The sequence below is a fragment of the Lissotriton vulgaris genome, chromosome 5 (assembly GCF_964263255.1).
Source record: "Lissotriton vulgaris chromosome 5, aLisVul1.2, whole genome shotgun sequence".
Lineage (NCBI taxonomy): Eukaryota > Metazoa > Chordata > Amphibia > Caudata > Salamandridae > Lissotriton > Lissotriton vulgaris.
Genome location: NC_141693.1, coordinates 606,592,509 through 606,614,901, shown reverse-complemented (window position 1 = coordinate 606,614,901; position 22,393 = coordinate 606,592,509). Strand labels below are relative to the sequence as shown.

Sequence of the window (22,393 nt, the reverse complement as noted above, 5' to 3'; positions counted from 1 at the left end):
ATGGCAAAGTTCACAATAAAAGCAAACATTTTTCAACTGGAGTTGGTTGTGAGGCCCAGGTATTCCCTTAAAAGCTGAAGCATGGTTTGGCAGAGGGATTCTTAAATAAATACCTAGAAAATCAGAATATGTTGCAGAGAACAATTCACATGACACTTAAAACGGAAATTTCATGAGCAAGTTCCACTGCAAAAAAAAGATTCCTAAAGAAAAACACAGGTGCAGGGTGCAGACTTATCAGAGCAGGGATGAGCAGAGCAAGGTCAAAGTTCAACCACAATAGGAGGTCCTCACGCAAGCACAATGTCCTGGCACCCTGATGGCACTGCCGGCTGACCTTTCGTATGAGCCTGCCCCTCTGTTATTAGATCATTTAACTGGACAAGTTTGCCTCTGTGTGGTGTAGAACTGATGCACCATCATGTAAGATGTAAGATGTTTGAGCTTGAAGCTGATGCAACACCACAGGGCGTCTCCTTCCTGGTTCGTTTGTTAACAGCTTGGGCCACAAATTTGACCAGCAGCATCTTCATTGTGGTGTTATCCGGGTTAAGGGCATTCATGATGGCCTGCCGACATGTATGAGGGGCTAGTTTGTTCCATCCTGGTCTTAGTTTTGTCGTTCCTTTAACAGAACAGGGCAGTTCCAAACAATAGGTTGGAATTCATCCTTCTAAGCACTGCAGCCCCTGCACATTATTGTTTCTGAAGGCATATGCCACTGAGCTAGATGTTTCAAAAACAGCCAGTCCCCTAGCCTAAGAGCTATAAACTTTCGTTTTTTGTACTTAAAAGTGGAGTGGTGCAGGGTAGAGTGCAGTGCCATAGAGTGGAGTACAATAGAATCGAGAAATGTCATAAAGTGGTGTAGAGTGTAGTTGTGCATAGTAGATTAAAGTGGCATAGAGTGTATTGGCATAGAGTGCAGGGGTGTAGAGTCAAGGGAAGCAGAATAGAGTGCATTGGCATATAGTGTATTGGCATAGAGTGCAGTGGGATAGAGTGAAATGTTGCAGAGTGGCCTAGAGTGTAGTTGTGCAGAGTAGAGTGGAGTGGCTGTGAGAGGGTTGCGTGAAAGGAAAAACGAGGAGGACGAATCCGGGGATCAATTTTGACAAGGTTTTATTTAAAGCAGCCAAAAGTCCAACAGGGTGTCGACACAACAAGATGTATAGTTTGTTTTCTGTCTCTTTGGTGTTGTGGTTGGGGTCTTCCTTCTTCGGTAATCGGAGTTCTTGGTTCAATAGGGCACCTCAGGAGGCTCAAGGAAGAAGAAGAGAAAGGACAGTAAGATGGTCTGTTGTCACAAGCGTACAAGGATAGAACCCTTGAGCCGTTTAGCGCGGGACACCCCCGCAGCACCAGGCGAGAGACCAGCTTGTATATGTGGATGCTCGCAATATTGGAAACACGCAAAGAAAAGAAGAGAAAAAAAAACTGTGAAAAGCCACTGGTGGTTTGAAAGGCTATGCTTCCTCACAGTCTCCTTTGCCTCAGGGCACTGACTGTATAACAGATAATGGTAGTCACGAGTAGAGGTAAGGAGTGCTCAAAAGGTAACAGGGGCTTGTGCGTAGGGTGTGGGGGTATTCAGTGCAGAAAACAGACATAACTGCAAAAACATCCACGGTGCCCTGTGATGCGGCACATACCCTGATACCCTCCTTTTGCTCCCTCCGCTTCACATACCGCAACAGCTGCAACTCTCCTGAGTTGCGGCGGCTCGCAGGTATCCTCTGGTTGCGTCAACCACTCCTCTGACCAGGTTTCCGCTCCTTTTTAAGTGTCGTAGACTATAGTGGGGACAATGGCTGCGATCACCTCTCCGTGTTGTTCTGCTTCCTTGGTGCACTCCTGCCACACGTCTCTTGCTTCTGCTCTCGTGAACTCCTCTCCTTGCTCCTCTGTTCTGTGACGATGCACTGGAACTTCTGCGTTCTCCTTACATGGCGTTGACCCTACCTCGCCTTCCTGCCATTAGTTCCTGTCTCCGTCCTGGGGAATCCTGTCCTGTACGTAAGAGGCATTGGAAGAGATTAACCATTTCTCTCCATGCCTTCGTGAACTGTTGGTTGATCGTCTGTGATATTTAGGAGAAAAAGGAAGGAGGGGCAGGGAGGCTATGGCGGCAGCCCACTTACATTGGCCTAGACAGGAGGGGTGTACAGTGCATTGACGAAGAATGCAGATTCAAAGTTTGGAGTTGTGAAGAATGCACTAGCATATAGTAGAGTGGGGCAGAGTACAGTAGAGAGGCATAGAGTGAAGTGGCATAATGTGCAGTTGCTTAAATGGAGTAGTATAGAGTGGAGTAGAATGCACTGGCACAGAGTTCAGTGGTGTGGTGTAAAGTGGAGCAGTGCAGAGTAGAGTGCAGTGGTGTGGAGTGGTGGAGAGTAGAGTGGAGTGACGTAGAGTGGAATATGCATAGTGTGGTAGCCCAGTTCCATTGCAGACAACAGATCTTCAATTGAAATCACCACTACATTTGCACCGAAATACAGTTTCACAAAAAAAAGTATACAGCGCACAAAAAATAATTTGTGGAATTATCATCACCTAGTGTACTGATTTGTTTTGATCGTTTTTAAATATTTGTTTCCACCACACTTCAGAATTACCCAAAATGTGCTTCATTTGGGCTTTTCTAATTCTGAAATAAGCTATACAGTTCAATTACAGATATTTACATTTTGTAATGTGCTAGAAAAAATAGCATCATACAGCCTTCCTCAACCACTTCACAGAGCCAGCATGATTGTCACATAAATCCTCTCACTTTGAAGTCAGAGAAAGAAAAGTAAACAGCAAGCTCCCTCCAAGAGAGAGTCTGACATTTGACCTCTGTCTCTGAATGCACAGCAAATGTGACAAGATAAGAACAAGATTTAAAATCCTGTTTACAGAAATAGAACATTGATGGATGAATACAGTAAATAATGTTTGGGCAAGGTGAGGGACGAACTCGAGCTGGACAGCATAAAACAAACGGAGCCAGTAGAGAGAAAGCAAGCAAATGTGAGTTACAAACCACAAAGCCAGTAATGAACAACAGAGGGAATGCATTCCCAGGGAACCTTTCAAAATGTCCCCAGAATGTTGTTAGCAAACCAGACAGATGCACTGTCTGGTAGGCTTTGATCTAAAAATATGCACAGGTTCCCACCACCTGCAACCACCAGACAAATTCAGAACGGTGGTCTATCAATGCACCTAAGTCTTGAAACACAGCCATTGCTGCTGCTCTCGATCACAACCCATGAAGTCAAGTGAATTCCACTCAATGAGCAAAATGGCGCTGACCAGAATGGGCCTAAATTCCTTGAGGCTTGTTCTAGAAGCAGCTGGAATACCCGAGGGCATGTGGACATTAGAGCAAGGAGGAGGCTTGCGATTATATCCCACGCCCCCACATGGAAGAAACCAGCCCGTCCTTCAGATAGGCCCTGCACAAACAGGCCCGAAGTGCAGGGCTGAGGGGGAAAGCAGAACTGCTTCACACGAGGCGCTGTCATCCGGCTGCCATCCACCATGCTCCCCGGCCGCCTCCCAGCGGACTGAACTTCAGAGAAAGAAAGACGGGGCCTGTCTCTGTACAGTGTTAATTCATTCCAACATATTCATGGCATGCAAATACCATTTATCTATTCAGCCATCAAATCCCGCGATTTGCATCTCGAATCTGCCTCCTGTGCCCAGACTTTTGTAGTTCAGCTTCTCAGCACCAGATTTACACTAGAGGGCCTACACTGGCTGCACACATGATAAGCAGTGTGATGCTGTAAAAATATTAATAGCAACAATAATTATTGTTATAACAATAGTATTAATAATAATTATTAATATTTATATGTATGACAATGAAGCATTGCAGTTAATACTGTTTGGGACTGCGAGAGAATGCTAAAACAGACCTCTCTTTTTTATGTGCGCAGTTCTCTTCTCTGACTTCAGAGTCTCCACACTCATAAACTTACTAATAAAATTCAGTTTGTGAATTTCCACAAATGTGGAAGTTTACCTTTGTGAATCGGTTTGTGTGCCTTCTTCAAGTAATGCATTAAACAAAAGAAAATTATGTGGTAACTTATCAGCAAATACAGTCTAATCTGTAGTTAAACGTGCTGGACACCAGCACTTATTTTGGGAAGCCACACTGATCTCTGCTTTTTTGGCTTTAAAAGCCAAGAAAGCGGAGATAAAATTATCTCCCTATCAACAACAGGGTGCTAACACGCACATTTGCATGTTAGCACCCTTTTTCACTACGCTTCCCTTTGCATCTCTAATGAGATGCAAAGTGGGTGTTCTAGAGCAAAATAATAGGAGAAATGTCGCAAAGCGACATTTCTCCTATTATCAAGCTTCACGCTAACCCTATTAGAGACAAAAAAAGCAGCGCTAACCACGGTTAGCGCTGCTTTTTTTACACCTGGGGGCATATTACCAACGTTTAGCGATATTTACCGCTAACGATGCTTAGCAACGAATTTTTTAACGCTAAGCATCGCCAGAAATTATCGCAGAGATAACTTGCTATTAGAAAGGTTTATCTCAGTAGTGATAAAAATCCTTGCCTAACTGCCAATTGAGAGATTATCTCTGGAAAACCAACGATAATCTCTCAAAGTTTGGCGTTAGCTTGATAATAGCGGCTCACAAACTTAGCCATGATATCCACCTTCCATAGGATATCATGGCTAAGTCAGGAAAATACCAGGTGTAAAAAAATCAGTGCTAACCGCGGTTAGCGCTGCTTTTTTGATCACTAACAGGGTTAGCGAAATCCTTGATAATAGGAGAAATGTCGCTTAACAACATTTCTCCTATTATTTTTCTCTGGAACGCCCCCTTTGCATCTCATTAGAGAAGCAAAGGGAAGCTTAGAGAAAAAGGGTGCTAACATGCGAATTTGCGTGTTAGCACCCTGTTGCTAATAGGGAGATAATTTTATTTCTGCTTTCTTGGCTTTTAAAGCCAAAAAAGCGGAGATAAATCCCTTGATAATATGCCCCCTGGTATTTTCCTGACTTAGCCTTGATATCCTATGGAAGGTGGATATCATGCCTAAGTTTGTGAGCCCCTATCATCAAGCTAACACCAAACTTCGAGAGATAATCGTTGGTTTTCCAGTGATAATCTCTCATTTGGCAGTTAGCGTGAGGATTTTTATCACTTCTGAAATAAACGTTGCTAATAGCAAGTTATCTCAGAGATAATTTCCGGCAATGCTTAGCGATAAAAAAGTCGGTGCAAAGCCTAGTTAGCGATAAATATCGCTACTCGTTGGTAATATGCCCCTGAGTTTTCATGATCAGACTTTGATCCGCAGCAAAGGAGAGAAAGGCAGAAAAGAGAGAAAGGAGAGAGAGATAAGAAATCAGTGACTGAGTAAGAAAGGTGTAATGTAAAAGGATCTGCATGAATGAGATAAAGAGGCACACAGTGTATGTTGCGTGATGGAAGAAAAAGACATGAGGTGTAATGAAGTCTCGAGAACATTGGTATTCGCCACTCATGCATTTGGCAGCATTGGGTGTGGGATCTTATGAAAGGGTGGGCCCTGTTCTCTGGGTCCTCTGTTCTGAACTCTCTAAGTGATGTATTGTACTGATGGGGGTAGTGTGTGGCCCCTGCAAAGTGCAGCTTAGAAAAAACACCCCTTACTGAAGAAATCAGTTTATAGACTCTGTCTTGTGCAGCTTAGCAAGTAACATGGCACACTGGAGTACCCAGTGTGTGATCTCAGTAAGTGATATAACAATTGGGCTAATCAAAGGGTTTTCCATCTGCATCTTAGGAGGTAAACTCTGGCCTCTAGAGCTTAGTAATGGAAGCCTCCACAGAAAATACCACTTTTCAGTTTAGCAAATACCTGCGGTTTATAGCAAATTAATTGTCATATGGAAGAGCATTGAATTCAACTTGTACTCCTCAGGGTGATGGAGTAAATGACTCCATTGCCTTGAGGGAGTGTCTGTGTCCACATTTAGAGATGTCTACTAGCACTGCAAACATTGACAAGACCCGCCAAAATAGCGGTTTAGTTAATTGTTTTAAACTTTTGACAGACGTTCTTCAAACTTTTAGCGTGTTTTTGTAAAAACAAACCTCCAAAGTGAGGGTTTAGTTTTTGAAATATCAGAAACTAATGACCCCCACACCATTGGAGTTGTCTCCAATGATGGGGGTCTTTTAAACATTTTCACAGTCCCTTGCCACTAGGTTTTACCAGTCCTTGACAGACACAGAAAACTGGTCATTCATCCACCCACTCAAAATCAGGAGAGTGATCGAATTGCCAAAACTCAGATGGCCTGTACTCCTTCGGGCTACCGAGTACTATCTCAGTGACGGAACTGGAGAAGGCTCAGTCATCGAGATACTGAATGTCGACTCACCTGTAAATCAGGTGAGTGGACCCAAGGTTTTGTCTAGAGGATACTCCTTTGTGCCTGAGATGGAGTTCCCTAGCCACCAAACTCCAAATCAGGCCCATAGTGTCCTGCACTCTACAACTAGAAATGTGAGAATTTATTTTGTAGAAAGATGTGAATGACCTTTGCCCTTTCCAGTTCAACAAACTAAGGTGGTTATTTCCTAAGGGCCTCATGGAAGTGTTGTAGAAAGCTGACTCTTTATGTGATATATCAGTAATCTAATATACTGTGTAAAGAGTCCAGGGTTCCCTTACAAGTGGTCAAGGCAAGGGTTTGCTATACAATCCCTCTACAAGTGCTCTATTAGGGGGCAGCGTGGTCGAGCACCCTAAGGCTTAACACAGAGGAGTGCAAGACATTTGCAAATACACACAATGATTGATGATTAATAAATTACATACACAACTCAAAATGAAGATCCATACCAATTTATAAAGATACCAAGTACCTTTATATATGTTTAGGCATCAGAGAAAAATCGTTCAGGTAAGTAAGTTTTTAAATATAAATACTTTTCACTTTAAAAAGCGGACACAGTGCAATTTCCAAGTTCTGCAATGTTATCTTAAGGAAGGAAGAAAGAACAAGTTCTACTAACAGATATAGTACTGTGACTTACAAGACCAATCTCCAGGGGTTAAGTGAGAGGTGGGCAAGGTCCAAGGTAGCACCAACAGTACACCACCAGCGGCATGAGGGCAGCCGGGTGCAGGGTGCAAATCAGAATTGGGATCCCATTATATATCAAAGGAGGTTGGTCACTGCAAAATGAAGCTGCAGGCTCTGGCTAGGAAGCCAGCTGGGCTAAACCATCAAGTGGGCTCAGGCCTTCCAATGCTCGGGCATGGGGGGACATCTTTGGTCCTCTTCCCCAAGGCCCAGGGGCGATGGGCGCAGGGGTATCCTTAGCCGTTGTGTTTTTCCTTATCGTAGCTGTCGCAGTTGGGGGGGCCTGTGTGCAGAGGCTGCAGGTGACATTGGGGAGTCAAGAAGGGGCAAAACCACGATGGACTCAAGCCCCGAAGGGCTGGGGGACCTTGTCGACACCAGTGGGCCACTTGAACTTGGGCAGAGGCGAGAGGTGCAGTGGTGACTTCGAGTGTTGGGTTTTGGCAGTTCGAGGTGCCTCAGAGTCTTCTCTTTTAGAGTTCTTTCAGAACAGGTCCACTGTTCACTTGAGGTCTTGAGTCTATTTTAAAGGCAGGCTGACTTCTCAGGTTTATAGAATCTCAAGCTGCAGGATGAGTCGATGTTGATGCAGTTTCGATGAGGGATGCAGAGAGGCTGGCAGGCTTAATACCAGGTCAGCTGGTTCTTGTCTCCTCTCTGCTTTTGTGGCTCTTCAGTGTCCTCTCTCTTCTTTGGTCTTCAGGATCTCCTTTTCTGATGCAAGGGGCTCCCCTAAGTACTGCATCTAGGGGTTTTAGGGGAGTGTGGGATAGTGGCCAATGTGCTACTGACCCTTGGGTTCACTACGACCCCTATGTGGCCACTTCCTGTGGGAAGTGGGTACAACCCTGTACCAGAATTCCTAAGTATGCCATCACAAAGATGTCTACTTCTGCAAAAGCGTGTCCATCTCACAGTAGCCCACCTTAGGTGTGGTACTAAGCTGCAGGTGGCACGCCTACGTGACTAGCTAATTTTACCACCTGTCCAGGTGCCAAGGGGGCTCTGAACGGAAAGGGCCGGTGGCCCAGATTCTCATTCCTAAGGCAGCAACTTCTTTGAAGCTCGCCAGCCCAAGTAGGCTAATCAGCAGGTCATCCTGCGGGAGGGGGTGTTACACCCTATTCCAACAGGCTCTTGTTCTGGATCTCCTGAGAGCAAAGGCTCTGACCCTAGGAGGTCAGAGCAGTGTCTTGGGTGGCAGGCTGGAAGAAAACAGTCAGCAAGGACACCAGAGGCTAGTAGGTTTTCAGAGGTTACCCCTAAGGTTCCCTCTGGGTTCATGTATTGGTAAATTTGACACTGGCATCATTGTGGGTTTACCAATATGAGATGTTTGATACCAAATATACCTATTTTCAGTAAAGCCATTATGTAGCTGAGAAACTATTTTTCACCAGTATCTAGCACATGTTGTATAATGACCTCCCTAGTCACTTGTACTGACAGTAATAGGACTGACGAGCACAGGGGCATAGCTGCTCATGCAGGCATGCCCTTACATGCAATATTCAGCGCACTACCTCAGGGTGGTTAGGCCAGCTGTAGGGGTGACTTACAAATATGACATGTAGTGTTAGGGGACATGGCATACAGGGATGTGTGACATGTTGTATTTTCACTTTTGTCTGAACCTAGACACATTGCCTACATGGCAGCCTCGAATGTGCTTGTTGAGGGGGCCCTTAATGTGGCGCAATTTGTGCTGCAGCCCTTAGGGGCCCTCTTTAATACCTCAGACACTAGGTTCCAGTATACCATTTACAAGGGACTTACAAAGGGTGCTAAAGGTTTTGCAAATTGGAGAAACAATTGTATAGTTTTGGGAAAGAGTTCTGGCACTGCAGACCTGGTTAGTAGGAATCCAGTGCACTTTCATTAGGCAACAAGTGGGGGTGGCCATGTCAAAAAGGGTCACTTTTCTACAGGCATGGAGTGCTACACTAATTTGCACTGTACCTGCAGGCTAATATAATGGGTCTTTGGGCAAGTTTAGATTTGGTATTTTTAATTTCATCTTTATTTCTTTGGCTTAGGTTCATCCTTGAAAGTTTTTGATCTAGTCTTTAATTTTTAGGGTTCTTTGGGGACATCCTGTGTATCGCAATTCATTATGTGGACAATAACGGTACGAGTTGCAATTAAATGTAATTTTTCTTTTAGATTTGCTGACATCAATTCCTAATCTATATGCCTAAAGCCTTGAATCTCTATCTATCTATAGACGTTCTAGTAGCCTACTTTTCACCATTGCACCATAAATAAACTCCTCATCACTGCTAATTACACCCAAAGCTGTACCCTCGTCTACCTTACCATGCTCCAACTTTGTCAGCACCATCGAGGACTTTGTCACACTCCTGGACTCGACTCCGGCATCTTTATTTTCCTTGGCAACCTCAACGGCCACCTGGAGGACCTCACCGATCCCAACACAACCAACCACCTCAAGGACCTACCAAGCTCAGATTCACCCAGTGAGTGGAAGGCCCTAAACATGCCTCCGGACACCTACTGGATCCCATCTTCACCAGTTTCAGCAACATCATGGTAGACAATTCCACACCTATCACCTTGTCCATTCACACCCTCATCAACTTCAGCATACTCATCCCACACCACAGCAGAAACACCGGATCACTGAATATCAGAAACAAAAATATTGTGTCGACAGAATATCACATCAAAATTTTGAGGACCAAAATATTGCAAAGGGATGTGCAAATAGGTAAGTATAAATTTACTATTCTTAACTCTACCTTGAAGATATATATATATATATATATATATATATATATATATATATATATATATATATATATATATATATTACCTACTGGCGGTCGCCAGTAGGTATATATAGTTAGGATTTTTTTCCTATGGGATTTTTGAAAATTCTATGTTGAATAACTTTGGCGTTTGAGGACGGAATTGGCTGAAATTTTCTGGAAAATGGAACATTTTGTTTCTGAGCAGCCCCTGAAAATTTGGGGGGGTTTCGTCAAGCGGGGGCCGAGAAAAAAGGGGGGTCCCAAAACGTGTTTTTAACATTGAGTTTTCCATAGGGCGGTTGGACTCACTTTTAGCTCGAACGGCTGAATGGATTTCCACGAAACTTGGCAAAATTGTAGGGACTGGTAGCCCGATGTGCCTTTGCTATGTCTCAAGATATATGCTCCAGTGGTTTTTACGAAAATTAACTTTGAAAAATATATATTGGGCTACATTGGGCTATATATATGTTGGAGCCCAAATGTAGCCCAATGTAGCCCAATGAAGCCCAATGAAGCCCAATGAAGCCCAAAGATGGCCGCCAGAGACAAAAAAAAACAAATGTAGCCCAAATATCAGCCAGATGTAGCCCAACTATAGCCCAGTGACATAATGTCCCAGAGTGTTTTAAAGAACAACTAGAACGCTAACAGTCTTACTTATGACAAAAGTATGGCACACCTGAAGTCATCTTGATTGGAATAAAGTGGTAACACTTAATACATTTAATTTGAAAAGGAACAAAGTAAGGGGTTTCATTTTGCCATAGAAATGTTATATATATATATATATATTCACTGAAAAAACCATAGGTTAGAGACCATATATAGTTAGCTGGACATTTTATTGACAAAAAAACAATGAAATTCCATATATAGTTAGTTGCACTAACTATATATCGCGCACCCGCAATCCACTGCTGATGATGTCACATATTACATCATTCATGACATGGTCAGTGACATCACTGATGACATCACTGATGACATCTCAAATGACATCACTGATGACATCACTGATGACATCTCAAATGACATCACTGATGACATCATCTAGTGTCTGTGTGTTTTTGTAAAGTTTAAATATGTTTTACATATTGAAGAATGAGTGGATGTATGGAAGACTGAGTGTGTGTGTGGCTGGCTGGGAGGTGTGTGACTCTGTGCATATCAATGTGTACTTGTATCAGTGATTGTATAAGAGAGTAAGTATGTGTTAGTATATGTGTGAAAAGTATGGTGTTCTGTGTTTAACTGTATAGATGAGGAAATCGAAGTGTGATTGATTCTTCACAGGACTGACTAGGTGTATGAGTGCATATGATAGTGTTGTAATAATGAGTGACTGTATGTATGAGTGATTGTATGGGTGAATGAGTGAATGTGTGTGTAGACGTAGGAATCAGTGAGTGCGTATGTAGTAACTGGTATTGGTGTGTCATGATGTCATCAGTGATGTCATTTGAGATGTCATCAGTGATGTCATTTGAGATGTCATCAGTGATGTCATCAGTGATGTCACTGAAGTATGGTGTTCTGTGTTTAACTGTATAGATGAGGAAATGGAAGTGTGATTGATTCTTTACAGGACTGACTAGGTGTGTGAGTAACTCCATGGATGAGTGGCAGTGTGTGAGTGTCTACATAGGTGTATGAGTGCATATGATAGTGTAATAATGAGTGACTGTATGTATGAGTGATTGTATGGGTGAATGAGTGAATGTGTGTGTAGACGTAGGAATCAGTGAGTGCGTATGTAGTAACTGGTATTGGTGTGTCATGATGTCATCACTGATGTCATTTGAGATGTCATCAGTGATGTCATCAGTGATGTCATTTGAGATGTCATCAGTGATGTCATCAGTGATGTCACTGACCATGTCATGAATGATGTAATATGTGACATCATCAGCAGTGGATTGCGGGTGCGCGATATATAGTTAGTGCAACTAACTATATATGGAATTTCATTGTTTTTTTGTCAATAAAATGTCCAGCTAACTATATATGGTCTCTAACCTATGGTTTTTTCAGTGAATTTTCAAGGTTTTGTAAATGCAAATTCCTAACTATATATGGTCTATAACCTATGGTTTTTTCAGTGAATTTCATTGGTTTTTTAAAAGCTAATATCTATAGCTGTAAAATATATTCTTTATTACGTGACGTATCACGTAGCCACGTGAGACGCCTCATGACGCGTCGCATAACCGTGACGTATCGGTTCTGCAGCGCAAACAAAACCCGTAACGTAAGCGTGCCGGAGCACGCTTACAGATATATATTTTTTTTTAACCTTAATTAGACAAAATCCACACGTGCACATATCTTGAGGCCTTGCAAAGGCACATCAAACAAACAGTCCCTACAATTTTGCCAAGTTTGCTGGAAATCTATTCCCTTAATTTTTTTTTTACTGTTTCTCTTGGTTTTCCCCTTGTTACGCTTACCGGGACGCTACCCGGTACGCGAACCAGACGCTCCAAAAACACAAGATGGCGGACTCCCGTTACGCTGCCGGTTAGCTGCCCGGTTCGCGTACCGGGAAGCGCCTCTACTGCGAAAAATCGCGGGGGACTTTAATATCCCCCTCATAAATCCTAGGGGGTCAGGAGGGGTTTACCTTGCCCCCTTTCCTTCATTTCCCCCTTCTTTTTTCACCACATCTTGTCTCTCGAACCTACCGAGAGACAAGATGGCGGCCGCTCCGGACTGTTTACAATGTTGACAGCTACGCTGCCGGTTAGCTGCCCGGTTAGCTGCCCGGTGAGCTGCCCGGTTCGCGTACCGGGACACGCCTCTACGGCGTAAAATCGCAAAATTTTTTGCCCCGCAGGGCACTTTAATATCCCCCTCATCAATCCTAGGGGGTCAGGAGTGGTCTACCTTGCCCCCTTTCCTTCATTTCCCCCTTCGTTTTTCACCACATCTTGTCTCTCGATCGTACCGAGAGACAAGATGGCGGCCGCTCCGGTTTGTTTAGAATGTTGACAGACACCGGAGAGCCAATCAGATTCGCTTCGCGAAGTTCCGTTACGCGTCAGGTACGCGAACCGGGGCGCTAACCGGAGCGCTGTCACAGATATATATATTTTTTTAAACGTTAATTTCTCAAAATCCACTGGAGCACATATATTGAGACATAGCAAAGGCACGTCGGGCAAACCATATCTACAATTTTGCCAAGTTTCATGTAAATCTATTCAGCCGTTCGAGCTAAAAGTGAGTCCAACCGCCCTATGGAAAAATGAATGGGAAAAACGCGTTTTGGGACCCCCCTTTGTTCTCGGCCCCCCCTTGACGAAACCCCACCAAATTTTCAGGGGCTGCTCAGAAAAAAAATGTGCCATTTTCCTGAAAATTTCAGCCAATTCCGTCCACAAACGCCAAAGTTATTAGACATAGAATTTTCAGAAATCCCATAGAGAAAAAATCCTAACTATATATACCCACTGGCTATCGCCAGTAGGTAATATACATATATAAACATATGTAATCTGCATATCTATATAAATATAAATGCATGCATACATATACATATATGCATACATATGCATGTTATTTACATGAAAGTTTTAAAAACACTAATAAAAGCAAAGCTAAAAAGCCACCTCATTACAAACAGAATGGCTTTAACTTAAACGAGGGCGAGATCTATTGCATTTTCAATGCTTGTTTACTTTGGTTCTATCAAGAAGGCATTCAGATGTGTCACACATTTGCCATAAATTCTGAATGTTAGCACTCTAGTTGCTCATTAGATCACTGTAGTAAAGCTAGTGCTCACCAGGGAAGTCTGCTGCTAATCATGGTTTGCAGCCATTTTCCCGCATTTTTTATCCCGCAGACTTTCAGTCCGCATACCATTATCCCGCAAGGTCATTGAGCTCGCATACCATTATCCCGCATTTTTTCAAAACGCATGTGCATTTATCGCGCATGCCTTTACAAAGAATTACGTTTTAAAGGCATGTATGGTAAATGCATTTGCGTTGTGAAAACCACGATGACGAGAGAGGTAAGTGGGTTTGTGTTAATTTTTTCGTGGGTTAGTGATTGTGTAGTGTAGTGTTGTGTAGTGTAGTGTTGTGTTAGTGTAGTGTAGAGTTGTGGTGGTTGTTTAGTGTAGGGTCATGCTGGGGGTAGTGTTTTAGGGTTTAGGGTTGTGTTGTAGTGTTTGCGTAGTGTAGGGTCATGCTGGGGGTAGTGTTTTAGGGTTCAGGGTAGTGTTGTAGTGTTTGCGTAGTGTAGGGTCATGCTGGGGGTAGTGTTTTAGGGTTTAGGGTTGTGTTGTAGTGTTTGCGTAGTGTAGGGTCATGCTGGGGCTAGTGTTTTAGGGTTTAGGGTAGTGTTGTAGTGTTTGCGTAGTGTAGGGTCATGCTGGCCGTAGTGTTTTAGGGTTTAGGATAGTGTTGTAGTGTTTGCGTAGTGTAGGGTCATGCTGGGGGTAGTGTTTTAGGGTTTTGGGTAGTGTTGTAGTGTTTGCGTAGTGTAGGGTCATGCTGGGGTGTAGTATTTTAGGGTTTAGGGTAGTGTTGTAGTGTTTGCGTAGTGTAGGGTCATGCTGGGGTGTAGTGTTTTAGGGTTTTGGGTAGTGTTGTAGTGTTTGCGTAGTGTAGGGTCATGCTGGGGGTAGTGTTTTAGGGTTTTGGGTAGTGTTGTAGTGTTTGCGTAGTGTAGGGTCATGCTGGGGGTAGTGTTTTAGGGTTTTGGGTAGTGTTGTAGTGTTTGCGTAGTGTAGGGTCATGCTGGGGGTAGTGTTTTAGGGTTTTGGGTAGTGTTGTAGTGTTTGCGTAGTGTAGGGTCATGCTGAGGGTAGTGTTTTAGGGTTTAGGGTAGTGTTGTAGTGTTTGCGTAGTGTAGGGTCATGCTGGGGGTAGTGTTTTAGGGTTTAGGGTAGTGTTGTAGTGTTTGCGTAGTGTAGGGTCATGCTGGGGGTAGTGTTTTAGGGTTTAGGGTAGTGTTGTAGTGTTTGCGTAGTGTAGGGTCATGCTGGGGTGTAGTGTTTTAGGGTTTTGGGTAGTGTTGTAGTGTTTGCGTAGTGTAGGGTCATGCTGGGGGTAGTGTTTTAGGGTTTAGGGTAGTGTTGTAGTGTTTGCGTAGTGTAGGGTCATGCTGGGGTGTAGTGTTTTAGGGTTTTGGGTAGTGTTGTAGTGTTTGCGTAGTGTAGGGTCATGCTGGGGGTAGTGTTTTAGGATTTAGGGTAGTGTTGTAGTGTTTGCGTAGTGTAGGGTCATGCTGGGGGTAGTGTTTTAGGGTTTTGGGTAGTGTTGTAGTGTTTGCGTAGTGTAGGGTCATGCTGGGGGGTAGTGTTTTAGGGTTTTGGGTAGTGTTGTAGTGTTTGCGTAGTGTAGGGTCATGCTGAGGGTAGTGTTTTAGGGTTTAGGGTAGTGTTGTAGTGTTTGCGTAGTGTAGGGTCATGCTGGGGGTAGTGTTTTAGGGTTTAGGGTAGTGTTGTAGTGTTTGCGTAGTGTAGGGTCATGCTGGGGGTAGTGTTTTAGGGTTTAGGGTAGTGTTGTAGTGTTTGCGTAGTGTAGGGTCATGCTGGGGGTAGTGTTTTAGGGTTTAGGGTAGTGTTGTAGTGTTTGCGTAGTGTAGGATCATGCTGGGGTAGTGTTTTAGGGTTTAGGGTAGTGTTGTAGTGTTTGCGTAGTGTAGGGTCATGCTGGGGTGTAGTGTTTTAGGGTTTTGGGTAGTGTTGCAGTGTTTGCGTAGTGTAGGGTCATGCTGGGGGTAGTGTTTTAGGGTTTAGGGTAGTGTTGTAGTGTTTGCGTAGTGTAGGGTCATGCTGGGGTGTAGTGTTTTAGGGTTTTGGGTAGTGTTGTAGTGTTTGCGTAGTGTAGGGTCATGCTGGGGGTAGTGTTTTAGGGTTTAGGGTAGTGTTGTAGTGTTTGTGTAGGGTCATGCTGGGGGTAGTGTTTTAGGGTTTAGGGTAGTGTTGTAGTGTTTGTGTAGTGTAGGGTCATGCTGGGGGTAGTGTTTTAGGGTTTAGGGTAGTGTTGTAGTGTTTGTGTAGTGTAGGGTCATGCTGGGGGTAGTGTTTTAGGGTTTAGGGTAGTGTTGTACTGTTTGTGTAGTGTAGGGTCTTGCTGGGGGTAGTGTTTTAGGGTTTAGGGTAGTTTAGTTGTTTAGTGTATGCTAAAGGCATATTCGTTCTAAAAGTTTTCGTTATTTTAATTTGCGGCCTAATAGTACATGCGGGATTTTTTTTGCGGACTGATGGTATGCGGGATTTCGTCATATATTCGCTAATCATACTTTCTATGGCAAAATGAACCCCCTCATTTTGTTCCTTTTTAAATTAAATGTTTTAAGAGTTACCACTTTATTCCAATCAAGATGGCTTCAGGTGTGCCATACCTTTGTAACAAGTAGGACTGTTAGCACTCTAGTTGTTCTTTAGAACACTCTGGGACAATCTGTCATTGGGCTATAGTTGGGCTACATCTGGCTGATATTTGGGCTACATTTGGTTTTTTGTCTCTGGTGGCCATCTTTGGGCTACATTGGGCTACATTGGGCTACATTGGGCTACATTTGGGCTCCAACATATATATAGCCCAATGTAGCCCAATTTATATTTTTCAAAGTTAATTTTCGTAAAAACCACTGGAGCCTATATCTTGAGACATAGCAAAGGCACATCGGGCTACCAGTCCCTACAATTTTGCCAAGTTTGGTGTAAATCCATTCAGCCGTTCAGGCTAAAAGTGAGGCCAACCGCCCTATGGAAAATTGCATGGGAAAAACACGTTTTGGGACCCCCCTTTTTTCTCGGCCCCCCCTTGACGAAAACCCCCCAAATTTTCAGGGGCTGCTCAGAAACAAAATGTTCCATTTTCCTGAAAATTTCAGCCAATTCTGTCCTCATAAGCCAAAGTTATTCGACATAGAATTTTCAAAAATCCCATAGGAAAAAAATCCTAACTATATATACCTACTGGCTATCGCCAGTAGGTAATATATAATATATATATATATATATTACCTACTGGCGGTCGCCAGTAGGTATATATAGTTAGGATTTTTTTCCTATGGGATTTTTGAAAATTCTATGTTGAATAACTTTGGCGTTTGAGGACGGAATTGGCTGAAATTTTCTGGAAAATGGAACACTTTGTTTCTGAGCAGCCCCTGAAAATTTGGGGGGGTTTTGTCAAGCGGGGCCGAGAAAAAAGGGGGGTCCCAAAACGTGTTTTTAACATTGAGTTTTCCATAGGGCGGTTGGACTCACTTTTAGCTCGAACGACTGAATGGATTTCCACGAAACTTGGCAAAATTGTAGGGACTGGTAGCCCGATGTGCCTTTGCTATGTCTCAAGATATATGCTCCAGTGGTTTTTACGAAAATTAACTTTGAAAAATATATATTGGGCTACATTGGGCTATATATATGTTGGAGCCCAAATGTAGCCCAATGTAGCCCAATGAAGCCCAATGAAGCCCAATGTAGCCCAAAGATGGCCGCCAGAGACAAAAAAAACCAAATGTAGCCCAAATATCAGCCAGATGTAGCCCAACTATAGCCCAGTGACAGAATGTCCCAGAGTGTTTTAAAGAACAACTAGAACGCTAACAGTCCTACTTATGACAGAAGTATGGCACACCTGAAGTCATCTTGATTGGAATAAAGTGGTAACACTTAATACATTTAATTTGAAAAGGAACAAAGTAAGGGGTTTCATTTTGCCATAGAAATGTTATATATATATATATATATATATATATATATAATATATATATATATATATTACCTACTGGCGGTCGCCAGTAGGTATATATAGTTAGGATTTTTTTCCTATGGGATTTTTGAAAATTCTATGTTGAATAACTTTGGCGTTTGAGGACGGAATTGGCAGAAATTTCCTAGAAAATGGAACATTTTGTTTCTGAGCAGCCCCTGAAAATTTGGGGGGGTTTTGTCAAGCGGGGGCCGAGAAAAAAGGGGGGTCCCAAAACGTGTTTTTAACATTGAGTTTTCCATAGGGCGGTTGGACTCACTTTTAGCTCGAACGGCTGAATGGATTTCCACGAAACTTGGCAAAATTGTAGGGACTGGTAGCCCGATGTGCCTTTGCTATGTCTCAGGATATATGCTCCAGTGGTTTTTACGAAAATTAACTTTGAAAAATATATATTGGGCTACATTGGGCTATATATATGTTGGAGCCCAAATGTAGCCCAATGTAGCCCAATGAAGCCCAATGAAGCCCAATGTAGCCCAAAGATGGCCGCCAGAGACAAAAAAAACCAAATGTAGCCCAAATATCAGCCAGATGTAGCCCAACTATAGCCCAGTGACAGAATGTCCCAGAGTGTTTTAAAGAACAACTAGAACGCTAACAGTCCTACTTATGACAAAAGTATGGCACACCTGAAGTCATCTTGATTGGAATAAAGTGGTAACACTAAATACATTTAATTTGAAAAGGAACAAAGTAAGGGGTTTCATTTTGCCATAGAAATGTTATATATATATATATATTCACTGAAAAAACCATAGGTTTCACACCAGTTATAGTTAGCTGGAAATTTTACTGATATAAAACCATTGAAATTCCCACGTTATAGTTAGTCGGACTCACTATAACTTGCGCGTGCAATGCACTGCTGATGACATCACATATTACATCACTCATGACATGGTCAGTGACATCACTCATGACATCACTGATGACACCATCCTTGTGACACAGTGACAGACCTCCTTTCAGTGTAATGTAACCCATGAAACACATATTCAAAAATAGAAACTAATATTTTCAAAAAAGTGGATATACCCATACCAGTTACAACAACCAATTCAGTAATATCACCATCTAATACACATCCACTCATGTGTATGTATATGGGTTATTAGATATTTTTATTAGTATCAGTATGAGTGTCTATATGGTTTGGTGGGGGTATTACTTAGCACATAGATGCATGAGTGACTGACTCTTTGTTTGTATGTGTTTTGAAGACAACATATGTACAGGACTGTATGGGTGGATGAGTGTCTATATGTGTTTGTTAGTGAGTGAATGACTGTCTCACTAGTGTCTTTATCAGTAACTACATATGTTTTAATCTAGTATATATGAATATTGATGTATATAAGTGAGTATATGTGAGAGTAAGAGATTGTAAGAGTTCCTGTTTAAATAAGTATGTGTTTCTATAAGTGATTGTTTAAGAGAATAAATATGTGTAATTTTAAATAGAAGTAAGGTGGAAGTGTGTGTATAACTCTATATTCAAATAAATGGATGTTCAATAGTTTATTTGCACGTGTGAATATGTGTGTGAGTAACTTTTGGATGAATGTCGGTGTGTAACAGGATGTATAGGTGTATCACTTCATATGATGAGTGAGTATATGTATGAGTGACTATATAGAACTGTTGGTGAATGAGTGGATGTGTATATAGATAGTGGAATTACTGAATTGCTTGTTGTAACTGATATAGGTATCTCCATTTTATTAAAAATTTCAGTTTCTATTTTTGAATATGTGTCTCAAGGGTTACATTATAGTGAAAGGAGGTCTGTCACTATGTCACAAGGATGGTGTCATGAGTGATGTCACTGACCATGTCATGAGTGATGTAATATGTGATGTCATCAGCAGTGCATTGCACGCGCAAGTTATAGTGAGTCCGACTAACTATAACGTGGGAATTTCAATGGTTTTATATCAGTAAAATTTCCAGCTAACTATAACTGGTGTGAAACCTATGGTTTTTTCAGTGAATTTAATAGGTTTTTTAAATGCTAATTCCTAACTATAACTGGTGTGAAACCTATGGTTTTTTCAGTGAATTTCATAGGTTTTTTAAATGCTAATTCCTAACTATAACTGGTGTGAAACCTTTGGTTTTTTCAGTGAATTTCATAGGTTTTTTTAATGCTAATTCCTAACTTTTTATACAGACTCATACCTATGTGTTTTTTAGTGAATTGCTAAAGTATGTTTTTGTAAAAATGAACACTATAATGTATATTGAGATAATATTTTTAATTTAAAATATTTTTTTTTATATTTCGCTTTCGGTGCGCGCACCGGTGCGCGTACCGTCAGCGCACTAACAAAAAAAAAGAAAAAAAAATGAAGGAGGGACTGTGTAATAGATAGTAAGACAGATAAAAAGTGTAAAAGGAAGTAACTGAGAAAAGAAAAATGAATAAGGGAGCAAAAGAAAGAAGAAATAGGAAGAAGACTAAAGCAGAGGTTAAGGGAGATTGTAAATGGATGTTGAAAGTAAAAAGAAGGACAGTTAAGTATGGGAATGTCAGGTAGTGACGGAATCAGAGGAAAAGAATAGCAGTGATTGAGGGAAAGTAAATATCAGTGAATATAAGTAAAAAGGGGTGAAAGAGGGTACATGTAAGTGAATAAGGGTAACACATGGGGAGTAATAGAGACAAACAAGAGAGAGAGTAAAAGAAGGACTGTCACAAAGGGACTAAGTGAACCAGTAAAAAAGGTAAGTGAAGGAGTGTGCATAGGCAGAAGTACTGAAAGAAATTGAATGTGGTCGGAAGTAAACATGGAACAAAAGAATAAGTGAGGGAAGCAAAGTAAGGAAATAGGGGTGCGGTAGGGTGACAGAAAAATAGTGAAAATAAAACAAAAGGTGATAACAAAAAAGATTTTGTAAACACACTTACCATATAATCAATGCAAACTTGTATCTATGAAAGATAAAAGAAAAAACACGTTATAATTTCTTAAAAATATATAATAAAATAGAAACAACAGTTCATGAGGTTTAAAAATCTACAAAAGTTTACTAAGAAATGATGCAATAGTGAAGGATACAAAAACAGAAAGAAAGTAATGTAGAAAGAGAAAAAGAAAGGAAAAAGAAATAGAAAGAGAACAAATTCCTAAAGGTAAATAAGATACTAAAAGAATGTAAGATATCAAATCAAAATCAGTAAAGATAAGAAAATAAAAGAAAAATGAGTGAAAAGGAGAGAAGTCTGATTGAGAAACTATAAATAAAAAAGAGGAATAGAAGATGATTGAGAGTGAGTGAAGTAAAGTAACAGAGTGAAGGGATGAAAGGAATGAAGTTAGTATAGAACGATGGATAAAACAGGAGTGAGAGAGTAAGTACACAGAAAGACAAAAGGAAGAACTAAGTGAACTACAGTACAATGGATGCGAAAGAAAAAAAAAGGAGAAAAAGAAAGAGAGGGTTAGGAAACTAAAGCAGTGGTACTGTGAGAATATGAAAAAGATAAAAAGTGGTGGAAGGAACAGAGGAAATGCAGACAGTTCCTATTAGATTAAGAAGTTGTGAATGAAGTGCACTAAAGAAACAGCGATGAAAAAAGAGTGTAAATTAGTAAAGAGAGGTAAATAAGGGTGAAAAAGAAAATGAGTATAAGACAATGTGAACACAATATAAATTACACAATGCAAACTACACAATAACTTCTACAATATGTTACATTATTTATTTTTGCTGTTCTCAGAATATATTGAATTTCACTTAAATTAGTGAGATCAAAGTCTTCATCATATAACAGCGGGAAAAAAAAAACACAATCTAAAAGATTGTGTTTAAAAAAACCCATTCAAACATACATCTCATATAAGTACACTAATCTTTGATTCACTTACTTTTCCGTGAGACCAAATTGCAGATAGTGAAGGTCCTTTTGGTGGAAAAAAGTCTGCTGTGCTCTATAACTTCCATTTCATCGACTTCCTATGAAAAAAGATCTAACAACATCATATGTTACACTTTCCTCACGGCCAATTTGTGTCAGATATATCAGTATTTTTTACTTTGAGATCCACTTAAAGTATCTACATGAGATTGCAGATAGTGAAGGTCCTTTTGGTGAAAAAAAGTCTGCTGTGCTCTATAACTTCGATTTCATCAACTTCTAACAACATCATATCTTACATTTTCCTCACGGCCAATTTGTGTCAGATATATCAGTATTTTTTACTTTGAGATCCACTTAAAGTATCTACATGAGATAAATAATTTCAAATATTAGATTAACTAACTAACTAACTAACTTTTATTAACTATTCCCGTCTTCAAAGGCCAATTCCCTTTACTAAAACTTTGGTTTTAAAAACACTAGATAAGAATTTGTAGAGTCATAAGGCAAACGTTGTTTATAAGTTAAATGAGAATCATTGCAGTAACTCCATCCATTTTCAGATTTTAAGTAGCATGTATAATGTCCTGAGGTGGTCGAAGATCCATCATGATAAATAATAGCTTCAGTTGTAAAGGTCCTTCCAGAAATTGATAACTGAGAAGCCACAAAATTTTTGATAGAAGTTGTCAATTTAGTTCCATCAGGTCTACATCGTTGGAAAACTAAAATAATATACTGCCCATACCTTTGTATAAATAATGTGGACAGCATTGTACAGTTACATTGGGTACACACCATATTATGATCTGCTGCTTTAACTAGATTTTTAAAAGACACTGATTTACAGTCTGGTAAAGTCAAATATATAAATCTTTCAGTGTCTATTGTAGTAGTACTTGATAA

At 41.2% G+C, this 22,393-nt stretch overlaps 1 protein-coding gene across 1 annotated transcript in view; it reads right to left on the bottom strand.

Moving 5' to 3' along the window:
* Positions 1-419: 419 nt before the first annotated feature.
* Positions 420-22,393, bottom strand: part of LOC147711311 (uncharacterized) — a 32,197-nt gene continuing 10,223 nt past the window's right edge. Inside the window, exon 3 of the mRNA XM_086919454.1 lies at positions 420-569. Within this exon, the coding sequence (XP_086775580.1) occupies positions 420-569 (150 nt within the window). The remainder of the gene's footprint in view (positions 570-22,393) is intronic.